General features: G+C 43.8%; 2 protein-coding genes and 1 non-coding gene across 3 annotated transcripts; all 3 read left to right on the plus strand.

The window, feature by feature from the left end:
• The first annotated feature begins 1,714 nt into the window (after positions 1-1,714).
• On the plus strand, positions 1,715-6,457 carry eif4a1a (eukaryotic translation initiation factor 4A1A). Its single transcript, XM_026160652.1, has 11 exons — positions 1,715-1,795; positions 2,970-3,012; positions 3,112-3,244; positions 3,344-3,483; positions 3,598-3,766; positions 4,179-4,288; positions 4,392-4,535; positions 4,621-4,758; positions 4,846-4,935; positions 5,545-5,624; positions 5,778-6,457. Exons 1-11 carry the CDS (start codon positions 1,773-1,775, stop codon positions 5,920-5,922), a joined length of 1,215 nt encoding a protein of 404 aa, XP_026016437.1. The 5' UTR covers positions 1,715-1,772; the 3' UTR covers positions 5,923-6,457.
• LOC113019819 (small nucleolar RNA SNORD10) lies at positions 3,889-4,029 on the plus strand. Its single transcript, XR_003272124.1, has one exon. It is a non-coding gene; the product is annotated as a small nucleolar RNA SNORD10 (small nucleolar RNA).
• A 4,059-nt stretch (positions 6,458-10,516) lies between the features above and the next one.
• Positions 10,517-14,966, plus strand: sox19b (SRY-box transcription factor 19b). The gene is made up of 2 exons (XM_026160660.1): positions 10,517-11,733; positions 13,298-14,966. Exons 1-2 carry the CDS (start codon positions 11,072-11,074, stop codon positions 13,557-13,559), a joined length of 924 nt encoding a protein of 307 aa, XP_026016445.1. The 5' UTR covers positions 10,517-11,071; the 3' UTR covers positions 13,560-14,966.
• The last annotated feature ends 2,717 nt before the right edge of the window (positions 14,967-17,683 follow it).

The following is a 17,683-nucleotide window of genomic DNA, read 5'->3' on the forward strand; positions in this document are numbered from 1 at the left end:
AAATGACCTGTTGGCTCAAAGAACTATATTTACATTGCATTTAATTTTTTCCTGTCTCTGTCAGTGATTGTGGTAATATGTTTGGGTTTCATGAAAAGTTAAAGTAGTTAGAGGTCTTCTTGGGTCATTTCTTCATCACATTATGGTTTGTTCCTCGTGATAGTGATCCCAGTTCTGAACTGTCTGCTTTGAGCTTCCGTGCTCTGTGGCTGCACCAAACCAGACTCTTTCTCTGGGGAAGCTGGGGGTGCACAGCTGACGGCCTTGAACATGTCGCTAAACTAACTGCATCTAGATATTATAGGATATCATTCAGTCCCATATTGATTGCATCATCCACAAAGTACAAAGGGGGCCTTGCAGTGACTACTACCAGGATGTGGTGGGTGAGGGGTGTGAATGCGTGCCTCATTAACCTGCAGTATCAGGTATTCAGCCAGCTCTTTGCAGAGGGGATGGTTGCAGACCCTTTCACACTGATACCTGCTGTAATGGGCGCTTCGATCACTGCCACAACACCTTTTCACAGTCCCTTTCTAACGGCTGTGAAAGTGAGGAAAGCCACTGCAGTATTTTTTGTGATAGGTGTCGACACTCAGACGATACATAAGCACTGAGAGAACAAGTCGTAACCAAAACCCAAGTGCTTTTTTGTTTTTGCTGCCCACATGGTGTGAAGTCCAAATCGGCCCCATACAGAAAAGCAATACCTGATGAGGGAATCCACAAAGAAAAAGCATCAATCTGTGTAGAAAGTGAATATTAGTACAGTGGTACAATCATCTGATGATCTGGTGAATTTGTAAGTTTGCTCACAAAGAAATGAGCAGCCTAGTTGTTTATGGTAGTTTAATTTTAATGGAGACAGAATATTAGATCAAGAAATAAAAAACACATTACATGAAAGTAATAAAACCCCATTTCAGAGCAAATATCTGAATGATTCTCAGCACATGTAGAGACTAGAAAGACACGATGGGTTCTTCATATATATGATAACACTTAAAAAGTTCTAAACCAGGTACAGATGCCACATTATTGTCACTGGGACAATGTTCAGTTTAATTTCATGGTGTCATTTTGTGGTTATGGTTTTTTTTTAAAGCATTAAAATGTGCCATTATAGACATTAGTTTTTCAAGCTTTATTTATTTATTTACATTTATGGAGCTAACCTACTGCACTGTCATTAGATTTGTCCATTATCCAGATTCAGCACGAAATTGAGATAATCAACAGAAATAGTTTTTTTTAACTCTTTCCCGTGATAGAGTATGAGTGAATGTAAAGAGCAGTGTGTTGATGCATATTACACAGGAGCCTCATTTCTGATAGGCTGTAAATACTCGACGTAATGCTGGAACATTAACACGTTGCATGACCCGAATTAAAAATTGTGTTTATTTTTAATTTTTTAAAATTGTGTTTATTTTTAATTCGGCGTTTTTTAATGTCTGAACAAAGCAGCGGGGACACACCTGGGCAGGCGGACTGAAGAAACCCGGTTGCGTCACCAACGGATTCCGTAAAAACTGAAACCCCGCCTCTTTGGCTAAAGAACTCGGGCACGAGCGTGAATTACGAGCATACTGTAAACGGAAACGGTCCGCCCCGTGGGTCTGCTTACTTTTACGTGACGTAGAGCTCGTCCAATCGCAAGTGCCTGTGGGCGGGACCACAGCTAAGTGACGGTGAGCTTTTACAATGAGAAAGCCTCTTTGTGCGCATAACCTATATAAGAGATTTCTGCTGCGGATTCTTTCTTTGAAATAATGTCGGCTGAATATGATAACAGGTAAGGAGGGCTACTTTTGGTCGCATAAAGTGTGAGTTCTAGGGCGTATTTTCTTCTTCAATCCGTCATATTTTACTTGATGTTCTCAAGAATGCAGATTTTTAACCGAGTTTTGTAGTCGAGTAACATTCGGGGACTTTTTGTCTTAGATGAACATTAGGACTCTGCGCGTTTCAGGAGACGAGTGTGAAATAAGATTGAATGTTTTAGATCGTTAAAGTCATGCTAGTCAGAAGTTATATTAGTCTTAATGCTTCAGATGTGGATACAGACTGCGGTCGTTATCGGCATCCGGCGACAGCACGTGAACAAGCCTGATGTAGGCCTTTAAAAATTCTTCCTCTTTTCATTTGTAGTAACTTGATATTGAAGCCAAAACATCGGAACTACGATATTTTCGGGTGTAATACACGTAACGAACCTTATTTTGTCTGTAAAGGTGAATTAATGCCGTTTCGTGCTGTTCGATGGAGTCACATGGTCTTAGTACGGATGGTCGGCGTTTTAAACAAAGGCCGCTTTAAGGCCGCTGAAAATGGTCGTTTTTCCGCTTACACACGCTGCATGTGGTGGAGCTGTGTGCTGCCTCCATAAAGCGCTGTGCCTTACGTGTCTAAATGAACAATAGCTTTCGCCGACTTTCGCCGACAGTTACAGACTAGCAGGCCCTGTTGCTAGCAGCTAATGCGGAGCAGGCCGCGGCGGAAAGCCGCGAAGCTTCTTCTGCCGCTTTCTTCATAGCATCGCGGACAGCTCTAAATGATCCGAACGCTTTGAACACAAAGATGTCGGCGTTTGTCGACTACTTGGCCACATTCGACGTGGCTGTGGCTCTGTTTCCTCCGTGAAGCGTCCACCCGCCCCTGTCTTTTCCTCCCTGAATGGAGAAACGACCATCTTGATTGTATGTAGCAAAAATGGCGGCCTCTCCACAAGGCCGCGCGTCACAGCACAAGGGGCGAAGGCTTCTTTTTTCATGCCAAGTTTGGGAAGAATGATATAACGGCGAGCCTGGTAATGATTATATCAGCACGTTTACTTAAAGGGGGATATTTTTGTGCCACAGAAGATTCTTTTTATTCTCATTATTCGTGGGCAGAGAGGATTTAGTGCATTAAGGTCATTTACAAGTGCAGCTTGAGAGGAAAGATAACTGAGTTTCTGTCATTCACAGAGACAATGGCCCTGAAGGCATGGAGCCAGATGGGATCATTGAGGTAAGTCTCCTATGAAACTCTCACCAACACTGTGACGTTCTTCACAGCACAGCATGTAATGAACTGACAATAAACCTGTGCTCTTTCTAACCTTTACAGAGCAATTGGAACCAGATTGTGGATAGTTTTGATGAGATGAGTCTACGTGAGACCCTGCTCAGGGGAATTTATGCCTATGGTTTTGAGAAACCTTCAGCTATCCAGCAAAGGGCCATTATGCCTTGTATCAAGGGTAAGCGTGCTTCAATATGTAATGATGTGTTTCTAACACTTAGCAGTTAACAACCCCAAGAATTCCCTGGATACTAAATTGCACATGTTTTAATTTCAGGTTACGATGTGATTGCTCAGGCCCAATCTGGCACTGGGAAGACTGCCACCTTTGCCATTTCCATCCTTCAGCAGATTGATGTGGAGCTGAAAGGCACTCAGGCTCTGGTCTTGGCTCCCACTAGGGAGCTGGCTCAGCAGGTAGGCTTCCACACCCGCCCTCTTACACTAGTGACATATTGTGCTATTGTTTCTTAAGGATCTCTCATGTAGCCTTTTGCATGGCTTAACGTCTGGTCTTTGACTTTCTTTCAGATTCAGAAAGTGGTCCTTGCCCTGGGCGACTACATGGGAGCCAGCTGCTATGCCTGCATTGGAGGGACCAACATCCGCAGTGAGGTCCAGAAACTGCAGGCTGAAGCCCCACACATCGTGGTGGGAACTCCCGGACGCGTCTTTGACATGCTAACTCGCAAAAACCTTTGTAAGTCTTCCTGAGAAGGAGTTAAATCAGGCTTAGTTTGAAATGTGTGACCACAAAGAAAGAAATTAACACGAGTCTCTGGTGACTTTGATCACCTCAGAGGTCAGTTATTGTATAATGCTGTATAATGATGAAACCCATGCGTGTCAGCTGACACTGTAAGCCCCTGCTGTGGTGTAGCTGTGGTCGGCGTTCTGCTGGCTCGAGCTTTCATGACAACAGAGGTCCAGAGGCATGATCATACGTTCATTACTTCTGAATACGGCACCTTTACACCTGAAGACGCTTCATTACCGAAACCTCATTAGTGGCACGTGATTCCTAAATCCAACATGAATCAGTTGTATCGGTGTGCAAACGTATGGCTGTGTTATGTGCCCGTATGTGTAACATGGTGGTTCCCTTTTTGCAGCTTCTAAATACATCAAAATGTTCGTGTTGGACGAGGCTGATGAGATGCTTAGTCGAGGATTCAAGGATCAGATCTACGAGATCTTCCAGAAGCTGTCGAGCAACATCCAGGTTAGAACTTTGGTGTCAGCGCCGTAACGGCCGAGCCAAAGATCCTTGCTTGAAATATGAACTCTGCTTGTAGCTGACGGATATCTCTGTAAATCTTTTTAAGGTTGTCCTACTGTCTGCCACCATGCCAGCTGATGTTTTGGAGGTCACAAAGAAGTTTATGCGTGAGCCTATCAGAATCCTCGTGAAGAAGGAGGAGCTGACACTTGAGGGCATCCGCCAGTTTTACATAAATGTGGAAAAAGAGGTGAAAAACGTGCACTCGCTTTCCCTGTAATCAGGGTGTTCATGCTGAGCTTGCTGTGCTAACAGTCTGACCTGGTGGTCCTCAGGAATGGAAGCTGGATACCTTGTGCGACTTGTACGAAACCTTGACCATCACACAAGCTGTGATCTTCATCAACACAAGGAGAAAAGTGGACTGGCTTACTGAGAAGATGCATGCCAGAGACTTCACAGTTTCTGCTCTGGTACGAACCTCTTTGTGTGACTGAAACATTTGGTACAAGTGTGGAAACTTTCAGTGCATGTTGTAAGACTTCATTCTGTCTTTTCAGCACGGTGACATGGACCAGAAGGAGAGAGACCTGATCATGAGGGAGTTCCGCTCGGGCTCCAGTCGAGTCCTTATTACCACTGACCTGTTGGTATGTAACTGCTTCTTATTAGTGCTGTTTGCAGTCCAAGGTTCCCTCTCCTGCCAGCTGCAGTGTTGGTAAAGGACTGAAAGTTCCTTGGTAGAGCAGACATCTGCCCTCCACTGTAGCTGGGTTGAAATCCCTGACTCACAACTAATTGGCAGATTACATTTATTCCTGTAGCTCACCTGTGAGAGTTCTGGGTAAAGCTGTGGTGGGTCATAGAAACTGGACCCACCACCAGTTTGTATGTGGGGTTAGCTCTTATTCAGGACATGAGTGCAAAGAAACATCCAGTTTACGGCCCAATTTTAATTGATAGATGGCCATAAAGATCAAACTGAGGTTATTGTGCTCGGCCCTGACAGCCAGATTCCTCTTGGATGGCATGACCTCGGCCTCCTGTTTGACCAGGACATATCCTTCAATGCACATATTAAACAAATATGTAAGGCTGCTTACCATCTCTAAAATATCCTGTCTCAGAGTGATGCAGAGAAACTCCAGGGGAAGGGGGGAGCAGTACATTTTCAGAGACCATCCTTCTCCTGCTTTGGCTCGCTGTTAGATCCAAAATTGAGTTGTGCCATGTAAGTAAAGGTGTTTGTTTCTTCTCAGGCCAGAGGTATTGATGTTCAGCAGGTTTCCCTTGTCATCAACTACGACCTGCCAACCAACAGGGAAAACTACATCCACAGGTGAGGACATAAACGGTTTGCAGACATGATTGGCAGCTATGCACAACAGGCAAATGAAATGTTCACGTCAACTCTTTGTCCAACGTGAGCATGAGCAGCAAACCCAAAGAGATGATATCTGCAGTGACGGTGATCCCTTTTTGTTTTTGACAGGATCGGTCGGGGAGGTCGTTTCGGCAGAAAGGGAGTAGCCATTAACATGATAACCGAGGATGACAAGCGAACACTGAGGGACATTGAGACATTCTACAACACCACCGTGGAGGAGATGCCCATGAACGTGGCCGATCTTATCTAGAAGACTCCCCGCTTCTGTTTGTCCACCCATATCCGATTGTTTTAGAAGTAAAAGCTTGTTTCCTACAATACGAATACTAAAAACTTCCTTTTTCTAAATTCCACCCTGAATTTACTCAGCATTTGACATGATTTTGGAAGAATGACTTGCTGACCCGCTCCATTTGCCATTGTCTTTTATCGACCCTGAAATTTTCCCAGCGGTTAAATACTCTGCTTCACGCCAGAACTGTTTCCAAAAGCACATTTAAAGTCCAGTGATGACATTATACTTGCTGATTGTTGGCAAAGAGACACTGTTGATTTGCAGCTTGTGTGAGGTTTGGCTGTTGCAGCGTCGGTCGGCTGACCCGAGCAGTCTGGACTCGACGGTGTTCTGAATGAACAGCGGTGTGATTGACTAGCTCAGTATTTAAACAATCTTCAGTGTATTTGCACAACGCACGCCCACGGTCATGTTTACAGCAGGTTTTGGGTTCTGGAAGTAAACAGGACATGATCAATAAAATGAGCTGTACAGTGGCTGACAAATTTGATCCTCTTTACTGCTGTGCTTCTCTGCTTTTCCTCCTTTCCCATTGCGGCCGTAACCCTGTTCAGCCATTTGTACAGTAGAGTTCAGATGAGGAGTGCTTGCAGGCAGAAACGGTGAGTTGTAGCGATTTGGCCTCCTGACCCAGATCCAAGCGGCTTTTTGGTTTTTATTTTTTTTCCCCGTCTCCAGTTAGTTGAGATTGGAGGTTTTTCTTTTTTTTTTTTTTGTTTTGGTTTTTTTTTTTTTTTTTTTTTACAGGGAATATAAGATTTCAAATGGTTGTGGTCATGTTTTGTAACCTACCTCATCCAAATCTTATAGATGAATGGGGAGTGTCATCTGGACCAAACTACAAATATAAAAGTATATAGAGATTTTTATCTTGCTTTCCACTCCACCAAAAGTTTCTGAGCTCTCGTATTATGAGGTGTGTGCTATCAGTGCTAATATTTTTTATTTTTCCCCCAAATGTATGGATTGTTTCCCCTCTCTTTTTTTTTTTTTTTTTTTTTTGAGACAGTGTATCAGGTTTTCTACATTGGATACTGTATAGTATTTATTTTATTGGTCTTTAAAAGAAAAACAATAAAAACATCCTTTTCTTTTCCTTTTCTTTAAAGCTGTAAAGCAGCCCTCTGTTGGCCAAATCCTGTGTGGTGTCTACTTTTGTGGCAAAGCTCACTCAGTGACGTGGGCGATGGAGTGGAGCAGTCAATGTTAGAGCTGGAACTCTTATAATATTCACATCTTCAGACACGTTTGTGTCCCATCAGAGGAGAACGTGTCAGTGTCTCTGTTGCATTTCCCATCATTTATTTTCCCGTTGTCTTTTTTTTCTTTCTCCCAATTAAAGAGAGCTCATTAAGATCTGAATCTTCATTAAAAAGAGACAGCCCTGAGACAACAGGAGCGTCATAGGACTGAATTAATTTGCTCTTATTCAAATATTTGGTGTTTGTGTGAAACGGTGTTGAGGTTGACTCACCCACCGTGGGTGCAGCAGCTACAGACCGTACCAGTTTACTGAGGCTGCGGCTGGTTGACGGACTCTTGCATAGAGTGCAATTCTTCATAATAAAGTACTAAACATGTAACGGCATAAGGCATGTCTACGATAAGGTAAAGATACATGTGTGCATTTGTAATAAAGCTGGAATATAAAATGATGAAATAGAGACGCATACAGTGTTTTTCCTGCTGAGCAAATAGAAGCTGTCTGAGAAGCAGCACCATCAGCATGTCCTTCAGGAGGCCAACAAATGTATGAACGATAACGTCTCCGTCCACTAGAGGGAGACGTCGATTCAGCCTTGCTAACATAATCAGCCCTGTACTCTCTGTAGCACACATGCACACTCTTGTGGATTTGCATTTTCTTTCTCTCCCAGCCTGCTGGAGGAGCGACACTGACAGTTTATCCACAGACTAATTTCCAGCTCACAGGCACAGACGTAAGATAGAGAAATGTTAGCCCTGGGATGGACGGGCAGCCTTATTCCAGCTTCCCGTGGTTCTATAATCGTGTCTGCACAGCCTCAAAACATGGTGCACAGCTCAACTTTGTGGCCTGCTTCTCAGGTTAGGTGGTCCCTTTTCCAAAGGCGCTGTTTGTGGTGAATGTACCCTGTGCCCATCCCCCAAATGCCACATGCACACTGTGGGTACCAACTCGCTCCCTGTTGGGTGTTGGATCGCAGGGTTGAGAGATGGTGGGATGGGGTGGGTGGATTATGTGAGTGTGAGGCTTGTAAAAAGGCTGCCATGGTCTTTCTTTGTGTGACGGATGGCTGGGAGGCTGAACGGGCCTGTTTTGCATGATAAGAGAAGCCAGCGTAGGGAAGAATAGAGGTCTATTCAAGCCCTGTCATCCAAATCCACCCTCCTGCACCAACCCATCACCCACCCCTTCATCATCCATCCCTTCATCATTGCATCCCTCCTCCTTTCTTTTCACCTTCATTTTCTGGCCTTCCCTGTTTTCATTGGTTATTTCTCCCCCTATAAATCTATAGCCTTTACCCACTTCTCTGACCTCCAAACCCCAGCGTATTTTATCCAACTTTATTTCTGTTCATTCAGATTTCCCCTCCTTTCCATCAAGCTGTTTGGACTTTGATGCGTTCCAAAACATTTGAATCTCATCATTATTTCGTGGGTCTGCTGAATGAGGAGATATAATGGAAATGTCACGGTCCAAGCTCTTTAACATTAAAAGAGTCTCTGATTCTCTGACATGTTCACAAAGTCAGCAGGAGATAGTACGGCATAATTAAAGTAATCGAAACAGCCACATCGTACTCTATTATCATTCTTTAAGGCTCTGATTGTGAGTACTAATCAGAGCTGGCTACATTGTAGAGGTCTTTACCTTCCAATATAAAACACGTTGTTGTGATTTGGTATAAATAACGTTGAAGTTCTTGGAACTAAATTCGACCCAAACTCTCATCTGAAGCTTCTCGTTATGATTGTCTCATCAGTGTTGGCTTTAAGGACACTCTGATAACTGATGTTAACACATGATTTGGTTACGTACCAACTTCACTTCACGGTGATAAAATCATTTTACAAAACTACCAGGGTTGTCGACATTGCTGCAGTCGTTTGCTGTGGTTCAACAAGACTCGCACATCTCCAAAGTAATCCCAGTACATTCTTAGCAACTTTCAAGCTCCTCCAAATTAAACTGTCAAGGACTTTCAATGGAATTCAAGTCAGAGCTTTTTTACTTGTTGTTCTGAAGGTGGTTCACCATGAGGGATGTGTGTTTGGTGTTGTTGTCACGTTGGAAGATAAAGCAGCGACCCAGACCCAGCTTTGCTGCCGACTGCTTCAGGGTTCCAGATTTTCCCGATTCCTTCCACTTTGACGACATTCACAGTTCCAGACGCTCCGAAGCATCCCTGCAGATTAGTACTCTCGTCATTGTGTGTCACTGTGGGGATTGTGTTCTTTCTCCAAACATAAGCAGCGTCTCTATGGCTAGTTCTCTCTGACCAAAGGACGGGCTTCCAGTGTGCATAGTCTTTCTCCAGGTTGTCTTTAGCGTATCTCAGTCTGACTTGAAGGTGTCTGCACAGTTTCCATTGCTCTGCTTCCTGTGCAGGGTGCAAGTAACTGTCTTCCTTGAAATAACAATTGTGACTGTCCTACTGGGGTCACTTGTGTGTCGGCAGTTGTTCTGGGATCTTTGGATGCATCTCTCACTAGTCTTTTACTTCCTACCTCTGTAAGGCTTGTTCTGGCTCTCTTTGAGTTTCTCGATGACACTTCCACTCCAGTTCTTGACAGTTGGAACTTTTCATATCCACCTCCTGAGTTATGAACACCAACATATCTTTTCCTCAAGCTAAACTGATTTCTTTCACTTTTGGCATGAAGCTTTCTAAAGCTGCAGCTCAAACTTCTGTTGGATGTAAACTGGAAGATAAGCCTCAGTCAGATTTTACCAGCTACAAGTTTTACAAAGCCATTGCACACCCATGGTTTGTGCTATTACTCAATAACATGGTTAGTTTTCAGGAGCTATTTTTACATAATTCTGTTACTGTGTGCAAATAATTTACTCTTTCTAGAAAAACTTTTAGGTTTGAAATGCTAAGTTGAAAGTCTCTTGCTCTTTTAAAAACTCTGGAACCAGAGCTGCATGTGTGAAACAGTCCCGACAGGCTGTGCGACACAATATGTCTCTGTTGAAATGAAATTATTGGATCTTTGATGGTTTTTCTCTTGCACCTCCCTAACCAACCAGCGGCAGCATGCGCTCCTCTCTCAGCCTGGCCCTGGCTAACAGTTAGAGGGAGTTGTGTCCCCCGTGTTGCCCACAGAGGAGCTCTCATCGTTGGGGGTTTCTTTGTGATATTGTGGGACGGTTACCCCGCAGTTTCAAACACTGTTGTTGTTGTGCTTTATAAATGAAATCGAACTGGTTATAAACACAAAACCCTGTTTACTCTTTTAGTTTTTGTTGTTTGTACTATTTCAACTTTCATGATTATAGATACATTTATATTTGCGGATCTTTCGAACCATATTTTAAGCCGCGTGACAGCCTGCGTGGCTGCCTCCACAGACAACTTTGCTAAAACCTCGTTTTCAGTATATAGTTTACAGTTGCCCGGGGATTATTAAGATCGTCTTGTCTTACTGGAATGCTTCCTCTCACCAACTCCGTCATCAACAAGTGTCTCACGCACCCCCGGAGCCCTTTCATTTGCAAATGCACACGCACAGAATGAAGCTTTTTGCCATTCCCATTGGTTCATGCCTGACTGCACGAGAATAGGAGAACTTTGGGAGTGAACAGACAGATGAGTTCAGTGTGTGAGCTGGCTGTCTGACAACAAGTGGTTTTCCGTAAACTCTTTCACTGCACTGAAACCGCAAAACTTTACTGTGAAAGTGTATCTCAGTGCTAGTTTAATGACTGCCTCGAGAGACTTTTAATTTAAGAAAGGGGGGGCAGGTTGTCCGCTGCAGTCTCACGGGTGTGTCGTGCGTAAGCCCCGGGGAAACGTGTAACTAAACCTGGCCAAAAGTCGCCAGATTGACGGCGACGAAGGCTCCTGAGTGCTCGATCGTTTATTTGTAACTCAACTTTCCTACTTTTCCCAGCATGTACAGCATGATGGAACACGAGCTGAAGCCGACTGGCCAGCCCCCTTCTCATCAGACCTCCCAGGGAATGTCACCGGTCACCGGCACCATGACCGGGAGCATGGGCAGCAATGGAAACTCTCACCCGAGCTCTAAAACGGCATGCGCACCTGGAGCCGACCCCATGGATAAAGTCAAGCGGCCCATGAACGCTTTCATGGTCTGGTCCAGGGGGCAGAGGCGCAAGATGGCACAAGAAAACCCGAAAATGCACAACTCTGAAATCAGCAAGCGGCTGGGGGCCGAGTGGAAACTTCTGAACGATGCTGAGAAGCGGCCTTTCATTGACGAGGCCAAGCGGCTCCGTGCGGTCCATATGAAGGAGTACCCTGACTACAAGTACAAGCCACGACGCAAGACAAAGCCTTTACTCAAAAAAGACACTCAGGTAGGCAAGTACCCACTGACAGCGGGAAACCTGCTGGTGGCAGCGGCACAGAGCCAAGGTGGGAGCCCCAGGATGGAGAGCTATGGCTGGGGCCCCACCGGAGGATACGCCGGCATGCAGGGCGAGGCACTGGGCTACACACAGCAGCTCCACCGGTATGAGCTGTCAGCTCTCCAGTACCCACCTGCAATGACGGCGCCGCAGACGTACATGAACGGGGCCAACTCATACAGGTGAGTGTGTGTCTGCGTTTCTGCAAAACAACAACCGCGCATGTTCCCAGCGCTCGTTAAAGATGGCAAAGCGCGCAGATACGATACTGAGCAGCAGCGTTTAAACTGTAGGTTACTTCTTCATTGAGTTCTCCAAACTCAGGTCAAAGGTGTTCAAATCTGGTGGAAACGGAGCGTGCAATCCTTCGTTAGTGCGACTTCATGGTTCCTTGGACTTTCACTCGGTGAATTTATTTCTCTGTGCTGAAAATCCCCTCACTGCTATATTGTTTTACATAATTTCCTTGGGGATGTATAAAGTATCCTGATTCTGATTTTAAAAAACGAGTCTGAGAAATGTCTTTTTTACTGAATGAAAATTAAGATACCAGAAATAAGTAATGCTGGATGTTCTCAAACTGCCACAGGACTCATCATGCTGAGTTTATTCAAATGAGGCACATATGTTGCATCCATTCCCACCGAATCACAAAGAAGTCTACATATGATTGAGCAACGAGGTTTGTCTGCATTCCTCTGCCTGCAGTCTTTATCAGTATAACTTGTTGGCAAGCAGGCTTGCTCCGTGTGTGGTCCCCTGCCCACAGACCCCCGTCCAAACCATTGTCCTGTGTTAGGGGAGATTTTGCCTCCTAGCACAGATCTCATGACCCTAAACAAAGTCTGAACACTTGATAAATTTTCAGGTGTAAGGATGGATGATGCTGCAATTTATTGCAGTAGTTCCCAGTTTGATTGGTTCTGCTGACTGGTCTGCAGCTGTATCTGTCACTGCATTTTTAATACAGCAGTGGAATCATTGAAGCTTGAGATTTTTCCTTTAAGCTTTTAAACACAAGTCGAATCCAAATTTTAAAAATTTTCTCAGACAGTATTTTGAAGATTTATCAGGAACACGTATCAACTTTATAATCCATCCAGTCTCTTCCAACACTGAAAATATCTCTCTACATGTATTTAATGAATGCATTGTAGTGTCGAAAATCAAGACAAGTTTGCATCAGTGTACATTAATACACATTTAACTATGATAGAGGATTCAGATAGAAAAGCAGATGTACTGAAAGAAAACAGCTGTGACACATAGACCAGTCAGTTTTCCTACAAAATCAAACATAGTCTGCTGTGCGCTCACTCATGTCTGTTGTAGAGTTCACGCTGTGGTTTGTTAACATATTGGGAATTTTTATACGTGATGATAGCAACAAAATCCCCAGTGCAAGATAAAAATATGTATGTATAAATTCTCAGTGTAAGAGAAGTAATTCTGTATTTCGCTCTGCGGCATTATTATCTATGTTACACAGAACTGAAAATATCTGGTGCTTAAAAGTTAACTGGATATAATTACTACACCGGATTCAAATAACTATTGCAGAGTTTCCAGTAATGCAGGAGTGTGTTTGATGATAAAGTGCTGTAACTAGCTCGGTGCACACTGGTTTTTATGGTGGACAAAGACAGGACAGAATTGTAGTTCAGCAGTACATCCTGACGTTTTTATTCCAAAATAATTACGTTGTTTTGATGTTGTTTAACTTGTAATGCCGTCTTCACCCCACAGCCCCATGTCATACAGCAGCAGTCCACAGCAGCCCAGCCCTGTCACTATGTCCATGGTGAAATCAGAACCGGTGTCCCACTCTCCTCCCACGGGAACACCAAACCACCATCGGGGGGCTTTGCAGGGTGACCTCAGAGACATGATCAGCATGTACATTCCTGGACCGGGAGGAGATGCCAGCGACCCTTCGACAGCACAGAGGGGCTACACCAGTGTGCAGCAGCACTACCTCACTGGAACTGTTCCTCTCACACACATCTAGGACTGACGAACGGTTCACGAGCAGCTAGAGAGGAGATGGAATCGGGTGTGGAGTACTTCAGAATGTCAGCATAAAGAAGTTGTGAAGTTTTTGATGATGTGTCTGCAGTACAACAAGTATCCGAATGTACTCTTTGGTGCCACGACGCATCCAGGCCACACACGCAGCGCTGAGACTCCACCCACCACCCTGCCACAGACGTCTCTCACTGAATGTCTGGAGTGAAGCCGGGGTGTCTGTTGTACATAACATGTAATATTTTCTAGTGTTTTGTGTATTATAGAACTTGTGTTTTAGAACCACCCTAAATACTTGCGATACTGGCTTTCATTATGGTTCCAGCACAGTCAGTGCTGGTTGGACTGGTTCCCGTGGCCACGTCTTCGAATGGCGACTGTCACTTTCTGCCATCTGAAATCATGTGATAGCCACATCACCTGAGCTGCTGGCCATTCGTTAGTGCTGCTGTGACGCGTCAGCAGGAAACTCGAGAATGAAATGCACAACTTGAATAACAGAGCTTTTTAAAATCTAACTCTTTGCCATGTGGCTTTGGTTTAGTAGCCTTGTGTTAGATCTGGACTTCTACTCTTCAGTTACATTTGAATGAAATGAAACAAACTTCTGTTGGACAATCACCACCGTGTCTACGAGGAAAAGGACTGGCTTTGTGCAGTAGTACCTCCTACATGCAGTAATACAAGCAGCCTCAGTCAGAATCACACTTTCGGCTCTAAGATCTGACTGTGTTCACTGTGTGCAGGTGTTTTATTTGCTATAATTTAGTTTTAGGACATTTTCATGTTTCGATGCATCGATCTGAACTGAGCATGCTGAATTTATATTCATGTCCTCTTGCGCTAGGCAGGTGTAGTATTTCTTTTTCTATGCTTTTAAATAATTGAAAGGATTTTTATGTGAACTGCTAGATTTTCAGTTGGTCTTTCAAATGTCTCCATACAAGGACGCTGGATTGGAAAAAGACCAGAGTTGTTTTTAAATGAACTGTCAGTTGTATTTTTATAACTTTTAAAGAGAATGGATGCGTGTTCCTGATTAAACCTCAGAAAACCTTTATTCTTGTTTCTAAACTTTTTGCAGTAACAAACGTTGAGATAATGCTAATTTCTTTTTTAAGTTTAGTCCTGGTTGGATTCAAAGTGTGATCTTCAAACACAAGCGGGACATGTCAGTCACGTACTGTGATATAATTCTGTTCTAGTCATCATAGCTGAACTATGTCCAGCATTCGGGGTTTAACCTGCCCAGTGTCATGTGTAACTTACCGTAGGCAGCATTTATGCAAACAGTATGTATATGAAGCTCTTAGACTAAGAGTCTGATTCCTTTTTGATGGAAAAGATTTGTGGCTTTCATAACAACATTAATAAATTAGGTATATGCCAACACGTTTCATGAAAATGAAATTACAGCAGCTCACTTTGTCTCCAATCCAATAACTCACTAATCCAGCCTTCATGCTCTCGCCGGCTTCTTAGTTTATATTGTAATCATTCATCCATTTGCACAGTGCTGGGCTGGATTAGGTGGGTAGGTTGTGGGTTAGAATACTACAATTATATAGTGAATACAAGTAATTCTGGAAACGATTTCCCCTTAAAACTACTCAAGAGAACAATCATGAGCCACATTTACACAGACTGATGATTCTGACATTGTTTTAATACAATTTGATTTTTCACCATTTTAATGTCGGCCTAGTATTTACCTGCTTTGACACTTGAACTTTTATTGAATTATAATATTTGCATTATGAATGCAGTATGAGTGTATCCCACTATAAGCCTTAATGGAGGGTTTTGAGTACGAACGGCGGTCAGGATTTAAGTCAGCACTTTGTCCAGGCCGCTCCAAAACCATTGTTTTGTTCACTTTTCCCCTTTTTAAAGGGGACTGGTGTGTTTTAGATCATCATTCTGCTCCATAACCTGAAACCCTGAAGGCCGAACATCATTTCATGCTTCAGGGCACAAACTGACATCCGACATCCTCCTTTGGGATTTTCTGGTAGAGAGCAGAACTCATTGTTCCATCAATTTGCAAATTCGTGGTTCCAGCAAGTCATCGATCCTGAAGCACCAGAGCAGCCCCAGACCGTCACGCTGCAGCCATGTTCGACTGTTGGTAAGGTTTCATTTTTATGAAACGTGTCGGCTCCCAAAGTTGACACCAACAAACACTAACACATCCCTGATGGATGGGACAGAGTTATATTTCTGTATCAGACTCCTGTGATTTTCCCCGAGACTTTTTAGCTCTTTTTCACTCTGAAATCTATGAATGCCATTTTGTCCCAGTCTATTTCTCCCTGTTGAATCATGAACACTTAGCTGAGGTAAGTGAGGCCTGAGGTTCTTTTCATGTAGTTCTGGTTCTTTTATCGCCTCCTGGACACGTCAGCGACACAGGCTTGGAGTCATTTGGTAGGCCGGTCACTCCCGGGAAGACAGCCGCTCTGCTAAGTTCGTTGATAATAGTTGTCACCGTGGTCCGCTGGAGACTTGGACATGATATCGATGATTTTGTTTCTGATCCGTTAGTGAGTTTCTTTAGATCACAACATAAAGTGTTGCTTTGAGATGTCTTAACCTTCACTTAGCCCGGTTTAAGTGATTTGTTGTTCATCAGTTCTGGCAGTAATCAGGCCTGCGTGTTAATTTATGATTTAAAAATGGACAATTCCTTTTTCACTTTGGACCGCAGGTTTGGTAACTTTGTTCCTCTTAATAAATGAAATTGTCCTTCAACAGAAGGACAGGACTTTTGTTTTACTTGGGTTATTGTTGCCTAATATGAAAATTTGTTTGAAGATCTGAAAACTGTTACAAATATGCAAAAAAAGAAAAACAGGAAAACCTTTTTTTCCTGTTGTCACAATGTTCTGAGTTTATCAGTCGTAAATTTTTGCTTTGCATCAAAAAAAGAGAATCTTTGACTTTAAAGCTGAATTGAACAAGTTTAAATTGTGTTTCTCAGCATTCCAGAGACACTTTTCCTCCTACCGGGTGGAGCCATTAGCTCTGCCCGAGGCAGGATAACACTTGGGACAAAAATGAACTTAAAGCGGGAGAACACAGGGGATCATGTGATATGGGAGGATGAATTTTGGGGGCTGGGAAGGCAGGACAGGGTGTCCTCTATTGTCCCCAGAATTATTTAGAGCTCGATTATTTACTTTCTTATCTTTACCCTCTTTAAAAATTCACTTTCCTTAGTCTCTTCCTTCCTTTAGACTCGTCTTTCCTCCTCCCCCACGTCTTTCCACAGAAAAAGCGAGTGGATGGCCCGTTCGTAATTGGCCGTTTCAGAAGCACATTGTCCGTGGCTTTTCAAGTCGCAGGTGCATATAGTAAACCCAGAGTCCCCGCTCCTCCCCTGGGCGTCTTTGTTCCCACTCCCCGCTTTCCTCACTCCCCCACCGAGCAGAAAATTAGGGTTGCTTTTTAGGACTTAGTCCACAGGCTTAACCCTTTCACCGAGCAGCGCCTTTCTCATGGAAATGGGAGGGAATCACGCACTGGCTAATCGGTCACTGAGGGGAGGGGATAGGATCCTGAGGAAAGGGAGAAAAGATGAGCGCACCGAGACCAACAACAGGAGGGGCATAACAACATAGAGCACATATAAGAGACTGCAAAAACCTATAGCTTCTCAGCCCTTCAACATGACATATTTTAGGGTGACACACATCTCTATATCCATCCATCTCTTGGAAGGCGGTATGGACCCTCCTAGGATGTGGACCTTTAACACTTTCCCACAACACTCTTGATTCTTAAAATGTAAAACAGGGATCTTTTAGGGAGTAGCTATAAAAATATAAAAACCAAGAACAGCAAACCATGTGACATGACAACAGAAGTAGCACGGGAACAATCGTTGACCATTTGTTCTAAGTGGGAGACGTTGAAGCACACACGTTGGTGTTTTTGCTGAGGTCCATGGGACCATGCGAGGATAGGAATTGGATAGAAGGGGGAGAAAGAGTAGTGTGGGAGGAGGAGGAGGTGGAGGGAGTGTCAATGGAAGGATTTTCTGGTCCAGTACATCTCCTCACCTAGCAACAAGCAATGAGGCTTCAAAAAGTGGTTGCCATGGATATG

The sequence above is a fragment of the Astatotilapia calliptera genome, chromosome 3 (assembly GCF_900246225.1).
Source record: "Astatotilapia calliptera chromosome 3, fAstCal1.2, whole genome shotgun sequence".
Lineage (NCBI taxonomy): Eukaryota > Metazoa > Chordata > Actinopteri > Cichliformes > Cichlidae > Astatotilapia > Astatotilapia calliptera.

What these genes read in the sequence shown, in the direction of transcription:
- sox19b (XM_026160660.1), top strand. Translation starts at nt 11,072, where the DNA reads ATGTACAGCATGATGGAACACGAGCTGAAGCCGACTGGCCAGCCCCCT. An exon ending in AACGGGGCCAACTCATACAG is followed by an intron (nt 11,734 to 13,297) that starts GTGAGTGTGTGT and finishes TTCACCCCACAG; the next exon opens with CCCCATGTCATACAGCAGCA.
- eif4a1a (XM_026160652.1), top strand. Translation starts at nt 1,773, where the DNA reads ATGTCGGCTGAATATGATAACAG. An exon ending in TCGGCTGAATATGATAACAG is followed by an intron (nt 1,796 to 2,969) that starts GTAAGGAGGGCT and finishes TGTCATTCACAG; the next exon opens with AGACAATGGCCCTGAAGGCA. An exon ending in AGCTGTCGAGCAACATCCAG is followed by an intron (nt 4,289 to 4,391) that starts GTTAGAACTTTG and finishes AATCTTTTTAAG; the next exon opens with GTTGTCCTACTGTCTGCCAC.